Raw genomic sequence first — 19,488 nt, forward strand, 5'->3', positions numbered from 1 at the left:
AAATAGGCCTTAGAACTGCACAACTTAACTTTGGTTGGACCGTGCCCTTATTTTTATTTGTCTCTTAAGTGCATCTTTTGCTACTAGCACACTCTTAGTTATTGCTCAATAACTGTGAGATAGAACAGAGGAAATACTTTCAGTTTAGTTTTATTATATTATCTGCAACTACAGCTTATTCAGCCAAAAAAATTGTATTCCAAACTCTTTAAAAAATATCTACATTTTTTTCTATTTTAAAAAATAAAAGCTACCTAGTATACCAAGACCGCTAACAGCACTTGAAAAAGGGTGCATTACGCATGGATATCCTACTGTAATTTCCGTTGCTGTCCATGTTGTGTATTTCTCCTTCCTCTGCTGCTTTGGTCTTAGGTTTCAAAGAGTTTATTAAAGGCTGCTCCAATTTCTAAAACCATGTCAGAGGCTGTCATAGACCGTCCACACTTTTGAAAGGCTTGGTTGTTGCACTGCCTCGTAAGTGAACATGCTCCAAATGCAGCCACTAGGAAGGGGTTTTGACTAAAAAGGAAACAATAATCTTAATTAAAACTGGAATGTGACTGGATTTTTCAAGGAGCTTCAGAAGTCTTAACTCAATCTAGGTATTCAGCGTAGAAAGATATTTATTGGGAGAGATTTGCATTTAAGTATACTGCCTTGCCTAACAGACAAGAATCTTGTATTAATTTTTCTGCTGCCCGAATGCACCTTTTATTGTTAACTACCCCTTCCTCCCCAGTAGTTTCCCTCCCGCCCCATGTAATTCCAGTGAAGAACTAGGCTGCTGAAAATGCTCAAGTATGACCAGCACCTTACCCATTTGTTTTTTCTGGTCCAGCAAGAAAGGCCCAGTGTGCTAGAACTCCAAGAGAACCTGAGAGGAGATCGCCTTGTCCACCACACCTTCTGCTGCTTCCTTCATGACTGCATACAAGCACTACAAAAAGAAAAGAAAAAAAATACCAGGCTTAGGCTGGCTCAGCCAGTGGCAGCCCCGCTCCTCAACAGCATTTGGATCTGGCGTAAATTTTAAAAGCTTCTTCTGTATAGGATTTCCTTGCTAATTCATCAAAGTTTTACCACTGTATTTCAAAGGAGAGAGGCTGGAGATGTAATGAGCAGTACCAAGTGGGCAGGGTTCCTAGGGCTCACCCCAGATTTAAGAAGCGGCAAAGTTTATCCATTACATGATTGCAGTGCCATCTATTAGCTGCAAGGGCTAGAACAGAATTTCTCCCAAATCCCTGAACGGTTCGTTATTTGTGCACGCATATGAATATTCTAGATTATTATTACTATTATTATTTGCATTTATCAGTTGCTTAACTTACGGAAATGACTCAAAGCAACTTACAGGCACAATGCACAGTGTATACAGTCATACCTTGGATCTCAAACGCCTTGTCTCCCAAACGATCAAAACCCAGAAGTGAGTGTTCTGTTTTTTGAACGATTTTCGGAAGCCGAACGTCTAGCTTGGCTTCTGATTGGCTGAAGCAGCTTCCTACAGCCAATCGGAAGCCACACTTTAGTTTCCAAATATTTTGGAAGTTGAACGGACTTCTGGAATGGATTCTGTTCGACTTCCAAGGTACGACTGTATTTAGTTGTCAAAGCCCAACTCCTGAAGTTTGCCAGTTCTTGGCCTCTTTTTTGCGATTGGCTAGGAGGAACTTTGTGCAGCGGGGCTAGCCTCATGCTTTGTTAGCGTAAGTGAGGAACAACACAATCTCTTTTTAAAAGGACATGCAGAGGGAACCACTGATTTGTTCTGCCATAAGGATTTGTAGGCAACAGCTTACATCAGCTGCATACGAGAGCACCCTGTGTTTGCTGCTGCATGTTATGTAATTATCTTCTGTAATTACTCACTAATTTCTGTATAATTCTGCAGGACTAATTACTTAGAAAAAATAAATAAATACACAAAAGAATCTCCTCTGTGGTTAGATGAACATTCTTATTAGCATGTAATTTTATCACACATTTGATGTGCCCCACAGCCCCAGTAGCTAACATTTTCTGTGTACATCTTAAATCATGCTTGCTGCCATTATTTGAGTATAATATTCATATTTAATACTGACACTTTTACTATAAATTCATTAGTCAACAATTTTTATCCATCTAATAAAACATTATCCTCCTGCTTATAATGTTCAATATTGAATATATGCTTGTCAGTATTAGTTTTTGTTTTTCAGGATTATCTATTTACCGTATAATAGAACCAAGCATTTGTTTCCTGTGTTTATTCTTCAGTTACCTTTTTCTCCATCTGAAATAAGATCACGTTCTCCTTTCTGAACAATTGTCAAATTCCCCAAGGCCTGGCTGAGCCTCAGCAGACATCCATGCTGATCATTGCTATCGACAGGGTCCCTAAGCTAAGACAGAGGGGGTGGGGAATCATACAGAATCAAAGTATGTCTTTCAGTGATGTAAAATAATACATGTCACCATCATTTTATGCACACATTTTATCAGAAAAACTACCTAACCATTAATCCAGGAATGGGCAACCTGTGGTCTTATTTCCTGTCATCTGTGGTGGCTCCCTGATTGTGGAATGCTCTTTCCAGAAAGGCTCGCCTGGCACCATCAGACAAAAACATTCCTCTTTACCCAGGCCTTTGGCTATTAAATAATCTATGGCTGTGAAAGTGTGTGAGAGAGAGGATTATTATTTATTATGAATACTTTACTACTGTATGTTGTGTGTCTGTTAGTATGCCTTTTCATTATGTTTTTATAATTGGTGTTTTGCAATGTGTTTCTAATGCTGTACACCACCTTGAGGTCTTTTGATAATGGGTGGTTATAAATTGAATTAACAGCAGCAGCAGCATATGCAGGGGTGGGGTGGGGAAAAAAGGAGTGGAAAAGAGGTTATAGAAAGAGTCCACTTTTGGTCAGTACCTGTCCAACACTATCAAGCGGCCCCAGAGACCCTCAGCAAGTGACCTCTCACAGATTATCCCCAAAGGAATAAGACCCTTGCCAGAAAAAAGGTTCCCCACCTCTGCACTAATCAGTTATTACAGGTGGGTGCTGTCTCATGCAGGTTTTACTTAAACATAGATATTAGTGTTAAGGCTGCAACCCTGAACATCATAATTAGGGAGTAGACCCCACTGAACCCAATGTTGTTCATAGGATTGAGGTATAAATGTAATTTGGTATTGGATTTAATTTGCTTTCCTTAAGTATCACTGAAAACATAGTATGAACTCACCATAGCTTCATACAGTCTGCTGAACTCCATGGCGTTTGGAGTAAGAATCGCTCGAGGGTAACCCTGAATGAGAGATGGCTGCTGGGCAATTAACCATAAACCATCCTACATTGGGCAGCAAGAGAGAAACATTTACTGGCAAGAACAACATCAAGCAAATAAGCTAATGAAAACATAATACTTACAGCATCAATTATGATAGGAATTCCTTTGACCTTCGATTTTTCTATGATACCCTGTTTTTTTAAAAAAGAGCAGACTTTTAAGAACTGAAAATGAAACCTCTTCCCGTTGTTCAATTAACTCTTACAGTTTCAAAGTAAAAACTCGAAAAACACCTGCCTACTCCAAAAAGGACTTGTTGAATATAACCCCATGCTTACAAAATTGTTTCTCTTCTGGGTTACTCTTAATTGTGGCTGAAACACAAAACACATACTGCTGGATCTTTAAAACCACCAATGCAGGGATGGATGGTCAAACTTTTTCAACCTGTAGGCCACATTTGCTGTTAGCCAGACCTCAGAGGGCTGCAGGCCAGCAGAGGATGTGGCCAAAGCTCACACATGCATAAGTGTTCAGGCAGCAGGGAAGGTTTTTCTCTTTATCACAGTGCTGAGCTGGGAGGAAAGGAACCTCTCCTGAGAAATGCAATGTGATGGGGAGATCTCTCTCTGTTCTTCAGAGATCACTGAAGAATGGAGACAGTGACTTTATCCCCCATAGCATTGCTGGGCTGATAGAAGGAACCTCTCCTCATCGTACAACAATTGGAAGAACAGCACTTACCTGGGAAAGGTGCCTCTCGTTCTGGTGCACCACTACTGTTAAGAGGCACAGGAAGGAGCACCCTTTCCCGTTTCCTGAGTGCTAATACCTCTTCGCAACGGTGGTGTACTAGAGAAGTGACTCTCTAAAAGGAAAAGGCACCACCCAATATGCCAGGCGCTGGCAGCACATGCTAAGTGGCTTGGTGGACGCACAGCCTCGCCACCCCCTGTAGGTATTAATGAAGCACTGCCTTTAAAGAATATTTGTTTTCTGACCACTGACCTGAGAGTTCAGTCTGTAGTGCTACACAGCATCTCCAGCCCTAACCTCCCACAACCATACTTTCCTACCTGGTACAATAACTTTCCTACCTGGTACAATAACTAAGGCACGTTATGTCATGATTTATGTTGTGCACCTGTGAACGATAATCTGGAAACAGATTTCACAGAAACCGCAGTTTGGGATCAGGGCACCAGAAGAACAACAGAGGTCATCACTCAGCCATGTGGTTCATCTGTGTATGGTATACACATTAAGGAATTTGGGGAGGTTTACAATCATGTAATCGTTCCTTTTTTAAAAAGTGAGATGGCCAGAAGATATTGATAGTTTAGCTAGAGGAAGAAGGCTACAAAGTGGTGCTAATCATATGATATTATTATGGGACTTCTGCACTTTCATTTCCATTTCTCAATTTTTTATAATGCAGACTGGTCCTACTCAAAAGCACAAACATGACAGTTCTTTAGATAAATGCTTCTTCATTTGCTCACCTTTTAGTGTAAGTGGGGGAAATGCCGTGACCTATTTCCGTTGGTCACTTTTATCACTGCCAAGACTAGGTAAGCAATAAAACCAATGCCCTTGTTGCTGAGCTCTATCAAACACCAGCAAGCAAAGGATGGCTTAGATATTAAGATCCATCTTGAAACCACATTTACTGATATTTTGTTTTGTCAGAATGGCTCAACTGTGCCTCTGTCTATTCCAAAGGGAGGTGGAGCTCTCCCACACACACAAAAAAACAACACAGGAGAATTGCAGATTTGGGAATTGTTAAGTTATTTGCAAGAGTTTCACATAAAGGCAACTTTCATCAACTTTAGCTAATAATCCTAACATTTTATAATCGCCCTCAATTTCCAACATCAAGAATATAATCAACAGCGATGAATTCAAAACAAAAATTTAGTTTCATGAAAAGGGGTACATTAAAGAATCATTACTATGCTAGGTATTGCCCAATTTACCTTGGCATTCTCAAGCAGTACATCATCTCTACCCAATCCAGGTCCGATAACAACCGAGTGTAGACGTGGTAGCCACTTTTCCACTTCATGAACAGCATCAGGGCTGTCACTAGACAGAGTAGAGCACAGATTGGCATGTTTCCAAAAATCTGATTTCTTGCGTTTGCAAGGAAGTGCAATTTTCAGCTTAAGTGTACTGGGTGCCAGGTCCCCAAGCTGCCTTCTGTAAACAACCACAACCAATTTCTCAAAAGTAATTGCTAAACCATTTTTTTCCTGAATAAAAGCAGGCCATATCCATACATTTATATAAATTATCATTTCAGCAAAAACCCCACAATGGTTTACAGAAATTATAATTTTTTTTCCCTTTTCTACAGGAGATAGCATTATGTAAATGTATGTGGGGAACACGAGGAGCTTCCATCTGCCTGGAAAGCTGACAAACAAAAGCAGGAAAGGGAGATGAAATTCCTACATGGCTGGTTGCCATGTTTCCTTTTTGGTTTTAGAAGAAGGAAGGAATTCCCATGGGTAGCATACACTTCCTGTCCTCTCAAGTTCCAGTCCCTATATGCCATGTGACTTGTTTCATATTTTATTTTCTGGCAATGTCTTGATTTTATCCCCCCCCCCCCCAAATCTCAAATTCCTGACCGTATCTTTCAAACAGCAGTTGTAGCAACCAAACTTTTAAGATGTACAGTTGGGTGTAATACCTATCTATGCACATAGGCTTGGTTTAGCATATGGCATCATTCAACTGGCTGCTGTGGAAGTGTCCCTTCTGTGTCTCTACTGGTGCTTTCTTGAGGCTTTACTGTGTCACTTTAAAAAAAAACTGTAGTAAGAGACTAAACTAATGGTTTGGACACAGCTTGGGTGGATAGAAAGGTTAATGCTGCAGTTGGGACTTTCAGCACCACCACTTTTGGATGGTAGAAGGTGGCACTATTTGCAAGTTATGTGAATACAATTAAAACATCATTAAAATGTTTAGAGAAGTATTGGCATCTGGATTGGTTTTAGATACAGCAGAACAGAAGCTGGTTACTGCGAGTCAAAGCATGGCAAGTGTGGCAGACATGCAGGATTGCCCCATATACCATTTTAAAAAAAAACATATTTGAAATTTCAGCCATTAAGACAGATCCAGAGACGGCGTCCTCTGGGCAGGATGTGAGCATCACAGCATGAAATGCTTGAGTATAGGATACAAAAGCCCAGGTTCAAAGCCAGTAGGATCACAAACGGATTGGTGCCCTTCACCTGATCCTGGGAACCTAGCTCCGAGCTGCTACCCTAATACAACTAATACTTGATCCATTAAGTCAAGTGAGAAAAATATAGGAGGAAAGCAAAAGACAAAAAACAGAAAGGATACTTACAGAACGGGATGAACTATCAGCTCTGGGCTGTAAGACTTTATTACAGTTGCTGCATCTTTGGTACAAAATACATGGGATATGTCTGCACCCTATGAAAGTTAACACATAGTTATCCACTGATAGTAATACGACATCATCATGCAAAGGCTAGTCATTAAAACCCAAACAAGCCAGTTCCATGCTTTCTAGCTTGAGTCTGCCCCGTGACATTCTTACTTAGTGACTTACAGAACAAAGCGATTTTTAGGTCCATTTCTCATACTAGTTACCCCAGTCCTAAATACATATACCTGAGCATGTCTCATAGACATCAATGGAACAAATTTGTTTAGGATCCAATATAAGTACTCTCTCTACATATAAAAGCCTGTTTCCAACATTCCTTAAATATCTATTTAGCAATACCTTGAACAGTAAAACATTTTGTTGATATGTGCATGGGTAGCTTCCTCCCCACTGGAATTCCATTGTTGAGATCACAGTAGCGAAATACATTAGACGGAATTCTATGTTGTGTATGATGGCTATCTACACTTTATTATTAAGATGACAATTAGTATTTATTAAAGCAGCCTTCTAAGGGCACAATAAGTTACTATCAACATACTCGAGTCTGTCTGATTCCAAAGCATTTTAAGTACACTTGAAGTTCAGAGATACAACCCTCAGAAAGCTATGATTCAACAGCACACATGAGGCTGTTTTCACGGGGTTTAAGTACCCTTAACGGTTGGATAATAGGACGCGGGTGGCACTGTGGTCTAAACCACTGAGCCTCTTGGGCTTGCTGATCAGAAGGTCTGTGGTTCGAATGCCTGCGATGGGGTGAGCTCCTGTTGCTCGGTCCCAGCTCCCACCAATCCAGCAGTCTGAAAGCACGCCAAAAACGCAGGAAGGTAAACGGTCTTTCCATGCGCTGCTCTGCTTTTGGTGTTCCATTGTGCCAAAAGCGGCTTAGTCATGCTAGCCGCATGACCCGGAAAAACTGTCTGCAGATAAACGCTGGCTCCCTTGGCCTGTAAAGCGAGATGAGCACTGCAACCCCAGAGTCATCTGCGACTGGACTGAACTGTCAGGGGTCCTTTGCCTTTTTTTAACTGTTGGGATAATTACCAGTGCCTTTGAAATAGGGGTGAGAAACATGTGGACCTCCAGGTGTTGCTGGACTACAACTCCCATCAACCTTGAACTAGCCATGCATTCTTCCTTACCCATTTTAACGAAAAGTTAAGAGAGCACATACCACTTTGAGAGCTGAAATTGCAGCAAAATATGGTGCCCCCGTATACCTGGCAAAAAAAAAAAAGAATTTTTTTAGGAGGCATCTTTATTTTGCTAACAAGTTTGGTTGCTGAATTGGGATAAAGACAATAACTAAAAATTATCATATTTTCCCCCACCTGCTAATTATGCATATATTTTGAAGTCTTAAATATGAGTTATGACATTATCACAACCAAGCGTTTATGTTCAGTTAATGTGGTAGCTGCAAAGTAACAGATCTTGTCTCTTCATTGGCTTGCTTCCAAGGCTCATACTTCGTAGATGAGCAGACTTTACTCAATGATAACAACTCTAAGTCAGCCTTTTCACTGCAGACTCTCACTGCAGTTGAGACAAACGTGATTGTACAACTGCTTCTGTGGAAACTGAACGTAACCAGGAGGAAACCACTCTGGGCACTGAATAGCAGATGCTCAAATTAAGACAGACGTGTACTTTTTTTTTTGGTTAGGCCAAGCAGAAGCTCTTTTAGATTAACATTAGATTTTATATTTAATAATGCCCAAAGTAATAGTTTCTTCTTAGTATTATGAAATATTTGTCATCTTCATGCTGGGTCCTGCATTGTAGGGGGTTGGACTAGATGACTCTCGGGGTTCCTTCCAACTCTACAATTCTGTGATTCTATGAAAGTACACCTACAGATTTCAAATCCTTGTGCTATGCTGGGCTGTATTAGGACTGGGAAGCATCTTTGGCACTGACGATATGGGAAAATACTACCACCATACATTCTAGTGTATTACACTCTAGCAGAATATTAGGAATTTATTTTTCAAGGGGGAATGAAGACCCAGAGGCCGTGATGAAGAGCCTGAGGTTACAACTTCCCTACCCTTAAATCAAGCAGATGCAGGGTTTTGTTTATTTTGCATCCAAATTCAGCATAAAAGTTCGTTTTTTTACCTATATAAATTCTGAAAATTAAATTGTAGTCTCTTAAAATCTACTCTGTTTTCCTACTTTCCATATTTTATTCTGATTAGACTAATGGGAAGCAGCTAGGTTAGCATTGGGAATCTCATCTGGTTATTCTTTCTTGCTTCTAGGCTTTTCATTCTGCTCATACATGTCAAGTGTGTATTTGCAGGCCTAAGGGAAAGCAACTTAGCTCTCTTTAGTGGAAGCTAAGATTCCTGGAAAGTTGAATTCTATACCTAACTGCACATTCTGCCCTTTTCCTATGCTCACGGAATTGTACCACACATGCACACACACAAACAAATTCATTTCCTTAACAGTCAGCACAAATAACACTTCTCATTAAAGCCAAACATTTGCACAATGATGGGATCTCAAAAGGAATGTGAATTATGGCTGAAGATGCAGTTAAGAGCTAAGCTCTCAAGGTCAAATGGTACACCTTCCTTATTTCCCTAGGAGCTATGGTCACATGACATATGCACACATTTGGCCTCAAAGTAAAAAAAAAAAAAAGGAGGATTAAAATGACTATTAAGACATCTTCAGGTGTTTGATTTAAATGTGCAAGTGAGAATGTAGGAATGTGAGAATTGCCTCTAGACAACCAGGCAGGAAACCATGCCTAATAAAAGTAAGAAAATTATTAAAATATCTTTTTTGCAAGTTGGTAAGGTGCCAAATGGAACTTTTAAAAAAAAAGGTATGCTCAAGGAGGACTTGTAAAATGTGTTGCAATCTAGTAATACTTGAAAACTTGCTTGCAAGGATGTTATGCATTTTCTTTTAACTTACTCTTGACATCCTCCAATAATTCCTATTCGTCCATCTTGGCCTTTATGCTTTTTGGCAGTTAAAGGAGGAATAACATTCCGCACCAGTTGAAATATATTCTCCATTTCCTTTACAGAATGTGTTTTGTGCACTGAGAAAGATCTTTCTATAACTGAAAAAGAAACAAAGACATTTAAATAATTACTTTAAATTCAAATTTTTCATAGCATTCACTGATAACACGAATATTTCCAAGAAATTAGAGTATTAAATATTCTTGTTTGCATCTTCAATTAACCAGCCCTATTCAAATATTAACACTTCCATTTTCCTCAACGAGGGAGCAGGAACGCACCAAAGAGCCCTCCCTGCTAGCCTTCACATGATGAACAAAATCACAATCTACTACACCTCTGTGAAATCAGGGTTCCAGGTCCAGTGCCAGGTCTACTTTACAGGCAGAGCTGTGCACACAAAGGCTCAATTAATTCAACTGGCTACATTGTTTGCGTAATGTCGTGTGGGAGGGGCAAACCAGCATGCCTGGTGCAGATATCTGATCAGAAAACTAAGAACAGTATTAGCGCAAACTTGGTTTTTTTGCATCTGCGTTGCACTGCACACCCAAAGTAACCATGGTATCAAACCATCATACAGATGCTTATTTCTCTTGTATGGCCAACTGGCAATGTCAAAGGGACAATGTGTGCATGAGGGATGGGAATACAAGTGAGAGGAAGGTGGTGGTGCCTGAGCTCCAACCCTAATTACTTTCATGTGATGATCTCCAAGTTTTCCCAGTCATCCAGTTTTATTTGTTGCAGGCCAACTTTCATACAAGGGTGTATTAACTCCTACACCTGGAAGAACAGCACTGAGCAAGAAAAACTTGTGCTGGCAAGAATTATGAACTCGAGCCTAAGCCACTTATATCTCAAATTGCAAATTAGAAAAAGATTAAAATGGTCTTAGTTAACACTCACATTTTTTGTAATAAAAAGCACATAGTTAATAGATGCCGAATCAATGGTTAGGAGTTAAATAAAATGCTGGTTTTCTAGACATGAACGGGTATTAAAAGACCAAAAATTCATTCAAAATAAGCAACAAAATATCCTTCCATGTTTCTGCAGCTTAAAAAAACCCTACTTTGACAATTATACTTCCAATTGTATCACATAATTAGTAACTACCAATCAGACTGCTGTTCTTCATTAGTGTTTCCGCTGAAGCGATGCCTACTTTTTAAACTGCCAGTTCAAATTGTGCTTAGTTATCACAGTCAGAGGAATCTAATAAAGAGTTCAAAGTATCCACAGGGTGAAAAATGTATCTGAAAAAGTCAGCATCATGAAAAAGTCAGCATCAAACAAGAAAACTCCCAGTGGTTGCAAAATCAGCGAAATCTCTTCATTCTCAATACAACCCCTTCCACAATCAAACTTACTTTTTCCAGTAAACATTAAGTCCTTTCAGGTCAATATTCTGATCTCATCCTTTACAATGGAAACAATTCTTTAATTAATGCACTCCACTTCCGCTGATGTTATTTACACAACATGTTGACACATCTGTAACATATCTTGAACTGCATTAGAGACCCCAGCATGGATCATTCTAGGTGTAACTTTTATTTTGGTCGTAAATCCAAACAAGGAAATCTGTAGTCACAGTGAACAGTTGCAGTGAACAGAGAACCATGCTGAATGCTAAAACCCACCCTCCTTTCCTTTGGGGCTTCTATCAATGGCAGAAACTCCCCACATATATTTATACATTTCTGCACTATCACAAGAATGAAAAGCTGGCTCACTTAAAAAAACAATAGTGTATCCTATGATATTCAGACCAAAGTACAAATCATGACGAAATTCAAAAAATCCATACTTGTAGACAGAAGGGTGAGAGCCACCGAAAGATTATGAGAAATGGAAACAGCTGCATTGCTGCTACTGCCTTCACAGTACAACTTATGTACTGTGTCCTCTCTCTCTCACACACACACACTATTTTCTAAAGATTTATAACTTTTCTTGCCATTTTCCTTGTGTTTTTTAAATGCCATATTCTTTGACAATTGAATAAAACGTCCAAAATTCACAAAATAGATTATATAAAGTGATAGTGAAAGCAGATTAATGTCAACTATTGAAAGCCTGAAAGGAAACTCCAGTTTACCCAGAATATGATTAAGGGTGAGCAAACACTATCACTTAAAATAGATCAGTTACCTATTAATACCCTGTTATGCTCATAAAGGGGGTTAAACGTTGGAGTATAATTTTATTTAGAAGTAGTATTGTAGAGGCAAAGATCTCCTCCAAATTATCTACTTAGAACACAATCCTATGTATGCCTACTTGGAAGTAAGTCTCCACGCATCAAAAGGGTCTTATGCCACTAGCGATTGAGGTCCCAGAATACAACAACATGATTTTGTGAATAGAACCTACATTTCAACACAAGTTGGTACCTAACACTGTATACATAGTTCTCCTGCATCTTGGTTACCTCTAGTCCTGAAGAACACCAAAACAGTCTGCAAGTAGGTAGCACTAGAAGACTCCTTGCAACCAGTTTTCAAACTGTGTTCCTTGTGAATACCAAGATGACAAGAAAAGATAGCATGCACTATTACTCATCTTTCAATGTGAAGTTGGATGGGAGCATTAAACATATTTAGACCAAAGGCCTATCTAGTTCCTGATCTGTGGTATGCACTCCAGTTGAGCTTCTGATAATATGCTTCAGTTACAGGTAGGTAGCCGTGTTGGTCTGCCATAGTCAAAACAAAATAAAATAAAAAATTCCTTCCAGTAGCACCTTAGAGACCAACTAAGTTTGTTCTTGGTATCTGAAGAAGTGTGCATGCACACGAAAGCTCATACCAAGAACAAACTTAATTGGTCTCTAAGGTGCTACTGGAAGGAATTTTTTTTAAAAAAATTTTTTTATAATATGCTTGTAAAGCATTTTGGAGTGACACTTCTGACTTGGGTAAAAAAAGTTGAAAGGCAATCTCATTTTTGGGAAGTTTCTTCTTTCAAAGACAAACGGACCCATGCTGCATTTTTAAGGCAACAGCTATACTGACATTTGAACTCACTTGCCTTGCAAATTAAAACTAAGGCTGCCCTAATACTATACAAGTGTGGTAGGAAAATCTACTGCAGAAGACAGCCTCAGGACCATCTTTCAGTTGTGGTGAAGTGCAAGTACTAATGAAAATATTTTGCTGACCAGGATGCAATTTCACACTGATTGCCAGCCCAGAAGTAGAATATCCAAAACTAATTCTATTCCCTAGTAAGATGGAAGTAGACTTGGATACGAAAAATACAGAAACTGCTCTAAAACCAGCCACCTTCTAAAAGTATCTACTATAAGTACTTATATACTGTATTACGCTTTTAGACCATCCCTGGCAATTACCGATGCTGTTTCAAGTGCAAAAACTATTACTTCCAGAATATCTATGAAACACTAAATATCAAGCAATATGAATTTTATTTCAAAGATGAACAAAATTCCCTTTTTAATCCACTAAATTCACAACTGATTGCTCTACAGTTTTTTTTAAAAAAGAGCTATGTAAACTACATCAGCAATCATGATCTGTTCCATGACAACTCTGCAAAAGAGCATAACATTAAATAAACACCATTGTCTATGTAGACTTTTACCAACCAAGCCCAGTGTTTTGATTCATTTTTCAGCTATATATACCCATGAACCGCCACCCAAACCCCCTGGGGACCATTTCACTGACTTTAGAAAACTTCACCACAAATGTGCACAAAAAATCTTAGCTACTGGGTCCCAGCATCATTTATACAATAGAATGTAGTACCTATGGGTGGCGAAAGTGATGTTGACATAGAATTAAAGTTAAAATTATCCCCGTATGATCGGTGATTTGATCTCTGTGAAGGATTGCTAGGTATATACTGGGACCTTTGTGATACTGTGGAAGAAATCCCTGATAACATCTGTCCCAACATCTGCAACATCTGGAGCTCTCTGGCGTGCTCAGCTTCACGACGTTTGTCTTCGATTTTAAGCCTCTGCTCTTCATATTTGTAAAATTTATCTTCGGTATCCATGCTTTGTTGCAGAAACTTCTCCATCATTTTGTCCAGTGTTAAGTTTGCATGGCGTTTTTTTGATCTTTTAGCCTGAGATAATAAGGGTGGTGCATTGGTGTGAGCATTAATTTGTTTAAAACCTAAAACAAAAATAGATAAGTTAGTTTTTCATGTTTTGACCAAACATAACGAGAAAATTAAATAGTGAAGAGTGTCACTTTATAGTTACATAAATATTTCCATTAATCAGGTAGTTTTCATATTGACATAATTTATATGTTTCTATAACATTTATGTATGTATGTATGTATGGAACTTGAACAACCAAAACTTTAAAACAAGTATTTGTGTATTGCAGATAATTGCTCAATTCAACTTTTTACAGTAGAAGCCTTTGCATGTTTACTTGGAAGTAAGACCCATTATATTCTATGGAATTTACTGGGTACTTCCAGATTAAGTGTGCTGTAGCCTTAATGCCCTGCTTTCAGATCTGCATTGCAAAAGGTCACAACTGTAAATCTCTCCCCTTTGATGTTATTTATGTGTAAAAAGTTTGTTTCAAGTGTAACTATTAGCTTAAGGATACCAACTTGAAGCCAGATTTGTGTGGAATATATGCAGATTTATGCATGTGTATTAGCCCTGCCCAATTCAAATAAAACTCAACAGTGAAAAAAGACAAAGGCACAGATGCCAGTTTTTCTCTTATAATTGTTTTCTAAAAATAATACACACCTACATGTGAAGTAAGTACAGACCTCTTTCTCTACATGGTATCTCTACAATTTGTTTGTGGAAATTTAAATTTAGTCCGAGTTTTGTATGTGCACAATAAATATGAGGGTGGAGGGCTTTTGTTTTTAACCCAGATGAAAAGTTGTGTATTTAGAAGAGAAATACTATAGAATATATTGTCAAATAAAGATGCATGGTGCCAGCCTAACAATCCTCCTGCTTTATAATCATCATCATCATCATGCAAAATAATTTCAAGTTTGGGGCACTGTACACCTAATTTACACTGCATGCAGTATTACTGCATTTGATTAGGTGTATGAGCTGGCCATTTGTGTTTAAATAGGAGAGAAGACCCTATGTAAATGACCAGAGATTCTCCCCAGAAGGGAAGAGGGGATGGACAATGCTAGCTAAGAACTGGTGTGTTTGGCTCAAGTTGGTGCTTTTAAACTAAAAAAAAGAGAGGATGCAAAAGTGATAACTGCAGCGCTGTTGAGATGGCAGACCCTTTACTGGGTTTTGGGCCCCAGCAGGTGCCCACCTTCACAACAGTGGAATGTGGGATGATGTAGTGTCTTCAGAACTTTGGACTGTCGCCATACACAAAAAGGAAGTCTTGATCTGCCACTGTATTTTTGTCACTATTGAATGTAGGTGGTGTATCCAAGACAAAGAAGCTCCTTGGTTATATTTTATGCCACACTCCTAATACGGAGTAACAGGAATTCATTTTAAAACAGAAGTCACCTGACAATACCAAAGGAAGGACAATGTTAACAGGCAACCAATTCCATATTCATAGAGAGGCCAAAGCATCTCCAGTGGAGTGGGGGACTAGCCAGGTTTTTTTTTGCCCTGGGTTAAGCCTTTCAGCCTCTCTCTGTGTGTATGTGAACGCCTGGGCTCCCCCCCCCTTTTTTTTGCCAAACTGGGTCTTTGACCCAGGTGAAACAAAGCCTACTTTCACCCCTTCCAAAAGGAAAAGTTAGGCGGAGAAATCTCCAGAGTTGTTTGGGTATGTGATTGAAAGTGGGGAATGGGGCATCGCCCTTCGTTTTAGACAAGAGCAGGGCAAATGAAACACACAGGGCCAAAGCTCTTCCTCTCAGGGTGAAGTCATCATGAGAGCAGCAGCTTTCCCCCAACAGTTCATATTTTGGAGAGATAAATACGCGCAGACTGGGGAGGAACAGGGCAATAAAAAGAGGGCGTGTGTGTTGTGCGCCTGTGAGGGGATGCGATTGTTTTATGGATACCCCCTCCACGGCGCAACATTGTTCAGAAAAGCAGGTCGGGATAACGGGGCTGCTTCTTTGTGGCAGGTGCCATAGGGAGGAACAGAGAGTGAGAGACACTTCTGCTGCGCCGCCCTCGACTTACTTTCCTTTCTCTCCACTCACCTTCTGCCGGCGGTAGCGGGATGGCGAAGGGCGGGCACTCCACTTTGATGGCGTGCTCGGCGTAGGAGGAGCACTCCCCGGACTCCTCGTGGAAGTTGTCCCTCGGGGGAGACTCCAGCAGCTCGCCGCCTTCCTCGTCCAGCTCGTCCTCGTCTTCCTCCTCCGCGTCCACCTCGCGAAGCAAAGCCCCGCCGGGCCTGGCGGAAGGGGGCGCTGCGGAGGCGGCGGCGGCGAGGATGGCGGAGGCGGCCAGGGCGCCGGGGTGCTGCTGCTGCTGCTGCAGGTGGTGCTGTTGCTGCCTCCGCCGGCACTCGGGGTCCCCCCCGGCCGCGGGGCTCAGAGGCCTGTCGTCGAGGCCTGCCGCCCCGGCCCTCCCGCTGAGGATGCGGTCCATCTCGTCGTAGTACTTGCAGATCTTCCTGGCGTGCCCGTTCTTCTTGAGCCCCTCCCGGGCCTGGTAGTACTGGCGCTTGAGGCCCTTGATGCGGATGCGGCACTGCTCCGGGGTGCGCTCGAAGCCCAGCTCGGCCAGGCGGCAAGCCACGTCCCGGTACACATGGCTGTTGCGAAAGTTGCCGTCCAGGGCGCTCTGCACGTCCGCCTCCCCCCAGATCTCCAGCAGAGCCCGAGTCTCCAGGTCCGACCACAGGAAGCCGCGCGTATTTGTGATCATCCTGCCGGAGGCGGCCCGCCCACCCGGGCGGCCGCGATGGCCGCGCTCGGACGGGAAGGGGCGATCAATGGCTGGCAGGCAGGCAGGCAGGCGGGGGTCAGCCGCCCGCCCGCCTCGCCGCACCCCTCCTCCCGCAGCTCCCCCTCTCAGAGTCCCCGGCGAGGCGGCGGTTGCGGCGGCCGAGATCCCATCCCTTCCCTCGCCGGCGGCGCCTCACGCGCCCCGCTCTCCCCTTACAGTCCACCACCAACCGAAACTTTCCACGCACAACGAACGGGGCCTCCGCTGACGGGCCTGGCCTTCCTCAGCCTCGTCTGCGGCTGTCGCTCCCTCGCCTCAGGCGGCGGGAGCGGGGTGGCGGCGGCGGCGGAGGGGGCTGTGCTTGGAGACCCATCGCCTCGCGGAGGCCTGAAGCCACGGGGCTCGGAGAAGAAGCGGCGGCTACCGAGAAGGAGGCGGGCGCCGAGGCTGAGCAGCACCGGCGCGGCCTCTTTCCCCCCTCCGCTCGCTCCCCGGCGGGCCCAAGCCGGCCCGGCGTCAGCAGCGCGCATTGCGCTCCAGCTGCCCCCTCCCCTTCGTGTGCGCGCACACTCACTCACTCACACAGACACACGCGCGCACGCCAGTCGCCCAGGTTCACACACAAAGCAGCGAGGGGGTTTGTCGCACAACTTCAGTGGTGGTGGGGAGGGGGGCAGGAAGGAGAGAACAATAGGCTTGGCAACGGTCTCCTCCCGAGGAAAAGGCGTCGCGTACCTTACGCCCCCTCTCTCCCAAAAAAAAACAATGAGGAATGCTGCATTCAAACCAAAACGCATGGTGGAGACGAAGGGGTTTCAGGTAGGAATGCGAAGGAGGGACCTCTCTCATGCGCCAGGAAGACGACGGAGAGATATGGGGAAACATGGGTTGTAGGGAGCTCGCACACGCCAGCACGAACATTGCTAGACGGCTCCCCCCCCCCCCCCCGTTCCCCAAAAGCGCAGACAGGGATAGACTCCAATCCAAGCAGTGGGAAAGTAAAGAAAGCGCCTTCCGTTTGCTTTGCTTGACAGCTTGCTGTCGTTTTCGACGAACAGCACCACGAAGCAGAAGCGACGGACAGTTTTATCCAGCCGTGCTCCCCACCAGCACCTTTCCTAAAGCGAACGTGGGAATGAGCTGGCACAAGAGGTGCTACTCGTACTTTTCCCCTCCCCACGGTGAAAGCACAACAAAGACACATACATTTTTTTGTACGGGCGTTTTCGTTGGATGTTACGTCGCAAGAAATGCTGCTGCTATCTAGCCTTTTAAACACTGGGTTAGCGCCAAGCATGTACGACGAGAATGCAGAAATTATGGCCCTCTTTATTATGTTGAAAACGTTAAAACGCCATATTTTTAAAAAGCAAGAAAGATAAGCAATTCTAGCCCTCGCCTGGAGGATTTTCTCGCCATACACAAACTACTGTGAACTAATTTGCTGCCTGCAGCGTTGTGATGAGTTGCACCAGTGAGATGGGTCATCACAGGTGTAACCGCATAGATTGCTTTCACATCACCTCCTGATGGATTAAGCTACCTACCAATAAATCGTGTAGAGAAGTCAAGAGATGTCCACACATCGCATAATCAGCCCTTTTTGTCAACTGTTCGGTGGCAAGTCACCCTTCACAAAATCTAGACTGGTCGATTTTTTATTCGGTGGTCCAGGGCTTCAATCTGCAGGCATGAGCATTACATTCTGACCTGATGGGTTCTTTAAATTCTTGACGACTATCGAGAGATGACTGCAATAGGTTTTAAAAATATAATATGCACACACACACACATTTAGACTCAAGCCCTAAACCATATCTTGTTTATATATTCCAGGATGTCATGCATCCAAACTCATCTGTTTATCTTCGAATCGGCTTGCAGCACCTCAGCTGTGGCAACTATTTTTAAGCAGGCGAGGCGAGCTACAAGCAGACAACTTAACCGATTCCATTTAAAAATGCTTTTCTAAAAAACCTCAGCAAAAAAAAAGTCCCTCTCCATATCTGGCCTGTGGCTAACTGCAAAGAAGCACATCTGGCGCGGTGAGCCACGCAACCCACGAAAGGCGATTTTGGGTACCTTTTCCATAATGCAGCCAGACCACCGCTGCTGCTGAGATCAGTACTGCGATCACACAAGTGTCTCTTCCCCAAATCATCCCTGAGAAAGGATTTGCACGAGTTCACCGCGGGGCCCTGCCTCGCCCGAGCGGCTTGGACTCTGCTCTCACGCCTCTTACCTAGCCGCCAAGCGGGGCTCGAACCAGCTCCTGCCAAGAACGCGCGCAAGCGGCACACAAGATGCATCCGAGCTGCTTCCGGGTCCGACCCGCAGCGAGTGGGACGCTTAGGCCACTTTCGCCCCGCCTCCTACGCCCTCGGGAACGCCCCCTTGTGGGAAGCCAATCTGAGCGGGCTCAGCTCGCTGATTGACAGTACATACGCAAACGCGCAAAAGATTAGTAGGCGGGGCAGGTGCTGCTATTGAGAGCGTGCTTTTTTCTTTTTTTAAACAACCTAGAGATTGACTCCCTTGTAACAGCGACAGCGTTGCTGCTGCTCCCGTTCAAAAAGACTCAAATATTATTTTACTGAGTCGCAAACACGCCGGTAGAGGGTTAGTGTTTTCTTGGAGTCGCTCTCTCCCATTGATTTCAATGGCATTTCCTGCCCCATTAATTATGTTTCGGATTGTAATCTTAACTTCCAAGGCGGAGTTCAGCCCCGTCGCAAGAGGAACTTGTTTTTTAATTACAGGTAGGTAGCTTATTGGTCTGCCATAGTAAAAAAAAAAAAATTAAAAAATCCTTCCAGAGACCAACTAAGTTTGTTGTTGGTATGAGCTTTCGTGTGCATGCACACTTCTTCAGATACCTTCTTCAGATACCTTCTTCAGGTATCTCTAAGGTGCTACTGGAAGGATTTTTTTATTTTTTT

General features: G+C 42.7%; 1 protein-coding gene across 4 annotated transcripts; it reads right to left on the reverse strand.

The window, feature by feature from the left end:
* Window positions 1-255: 255 nt before the first annotated feature.
* NAXD (NAD(P)HX dehydratase) lies at window positions 256-18,898 on the reverse strand. 4 transcript variants are annotated; one of them, XM_033147770.1, is made up of 11 exons: window positions 15,856-16,620; window positions 13,480-13,854; window positions 9,651-9,801; window positions 7,894-7,939; window positions 6,651-6,739; window positions 5,263-5,371; window positions 3,424-3,474; window positions 3,239-3,343; window positions 2,270-2,390; window positions 820-940; window positions 256-522 (listed from the first exon to the last, which is right to left on the reverse strand). In XM_033147770.1, the coding sequence occupies exons 1-11, from the start codon at window positions 16,526-16,528 to the stop codon at window positions 372-374; spliced, it is 1,992 nt and encodes a 663-aa protein (XP_033003661.1). In that variant the 5' UTR covers window positions 16,529-16,620; the 3' UTR covers window positions 256-371. The 4 variants fall into 4 exon arrangements, with proteins under 4 accessions (XP_033003661.1, XP_033003663.1, XP_033003662.1 ...); XM_033147772.1 differs by lacking the exons at window positions 13,480-13,854; window positions 15,856-16,620 and adding an exon at window positions 18,792-18,898; XM_033147771.1 differs by lacking the exons at window positions 13,480-13,854; window positions 15,856-16,620 and adding an exon at window positions 18,632-18,725.
* Window positions 18,899-19,488: the final 590 nt, after the last annotated feature.

The sequence above is a fragment of the Lacerta agilis genome, chromosome 4 (genome assembly GCF_009819535.1).
Source record: "Lacerta agilis isolate rLacAgi1 chromosome 4, rLacAgi1.pri, whole genome shotgun sequence".
Taxonomy (NCBI): Eukaryota; Metazoa; Chordata; class Lepidosauria; order Squamata; family Lacertidae; genus Lacerta; species Lacerta agilis.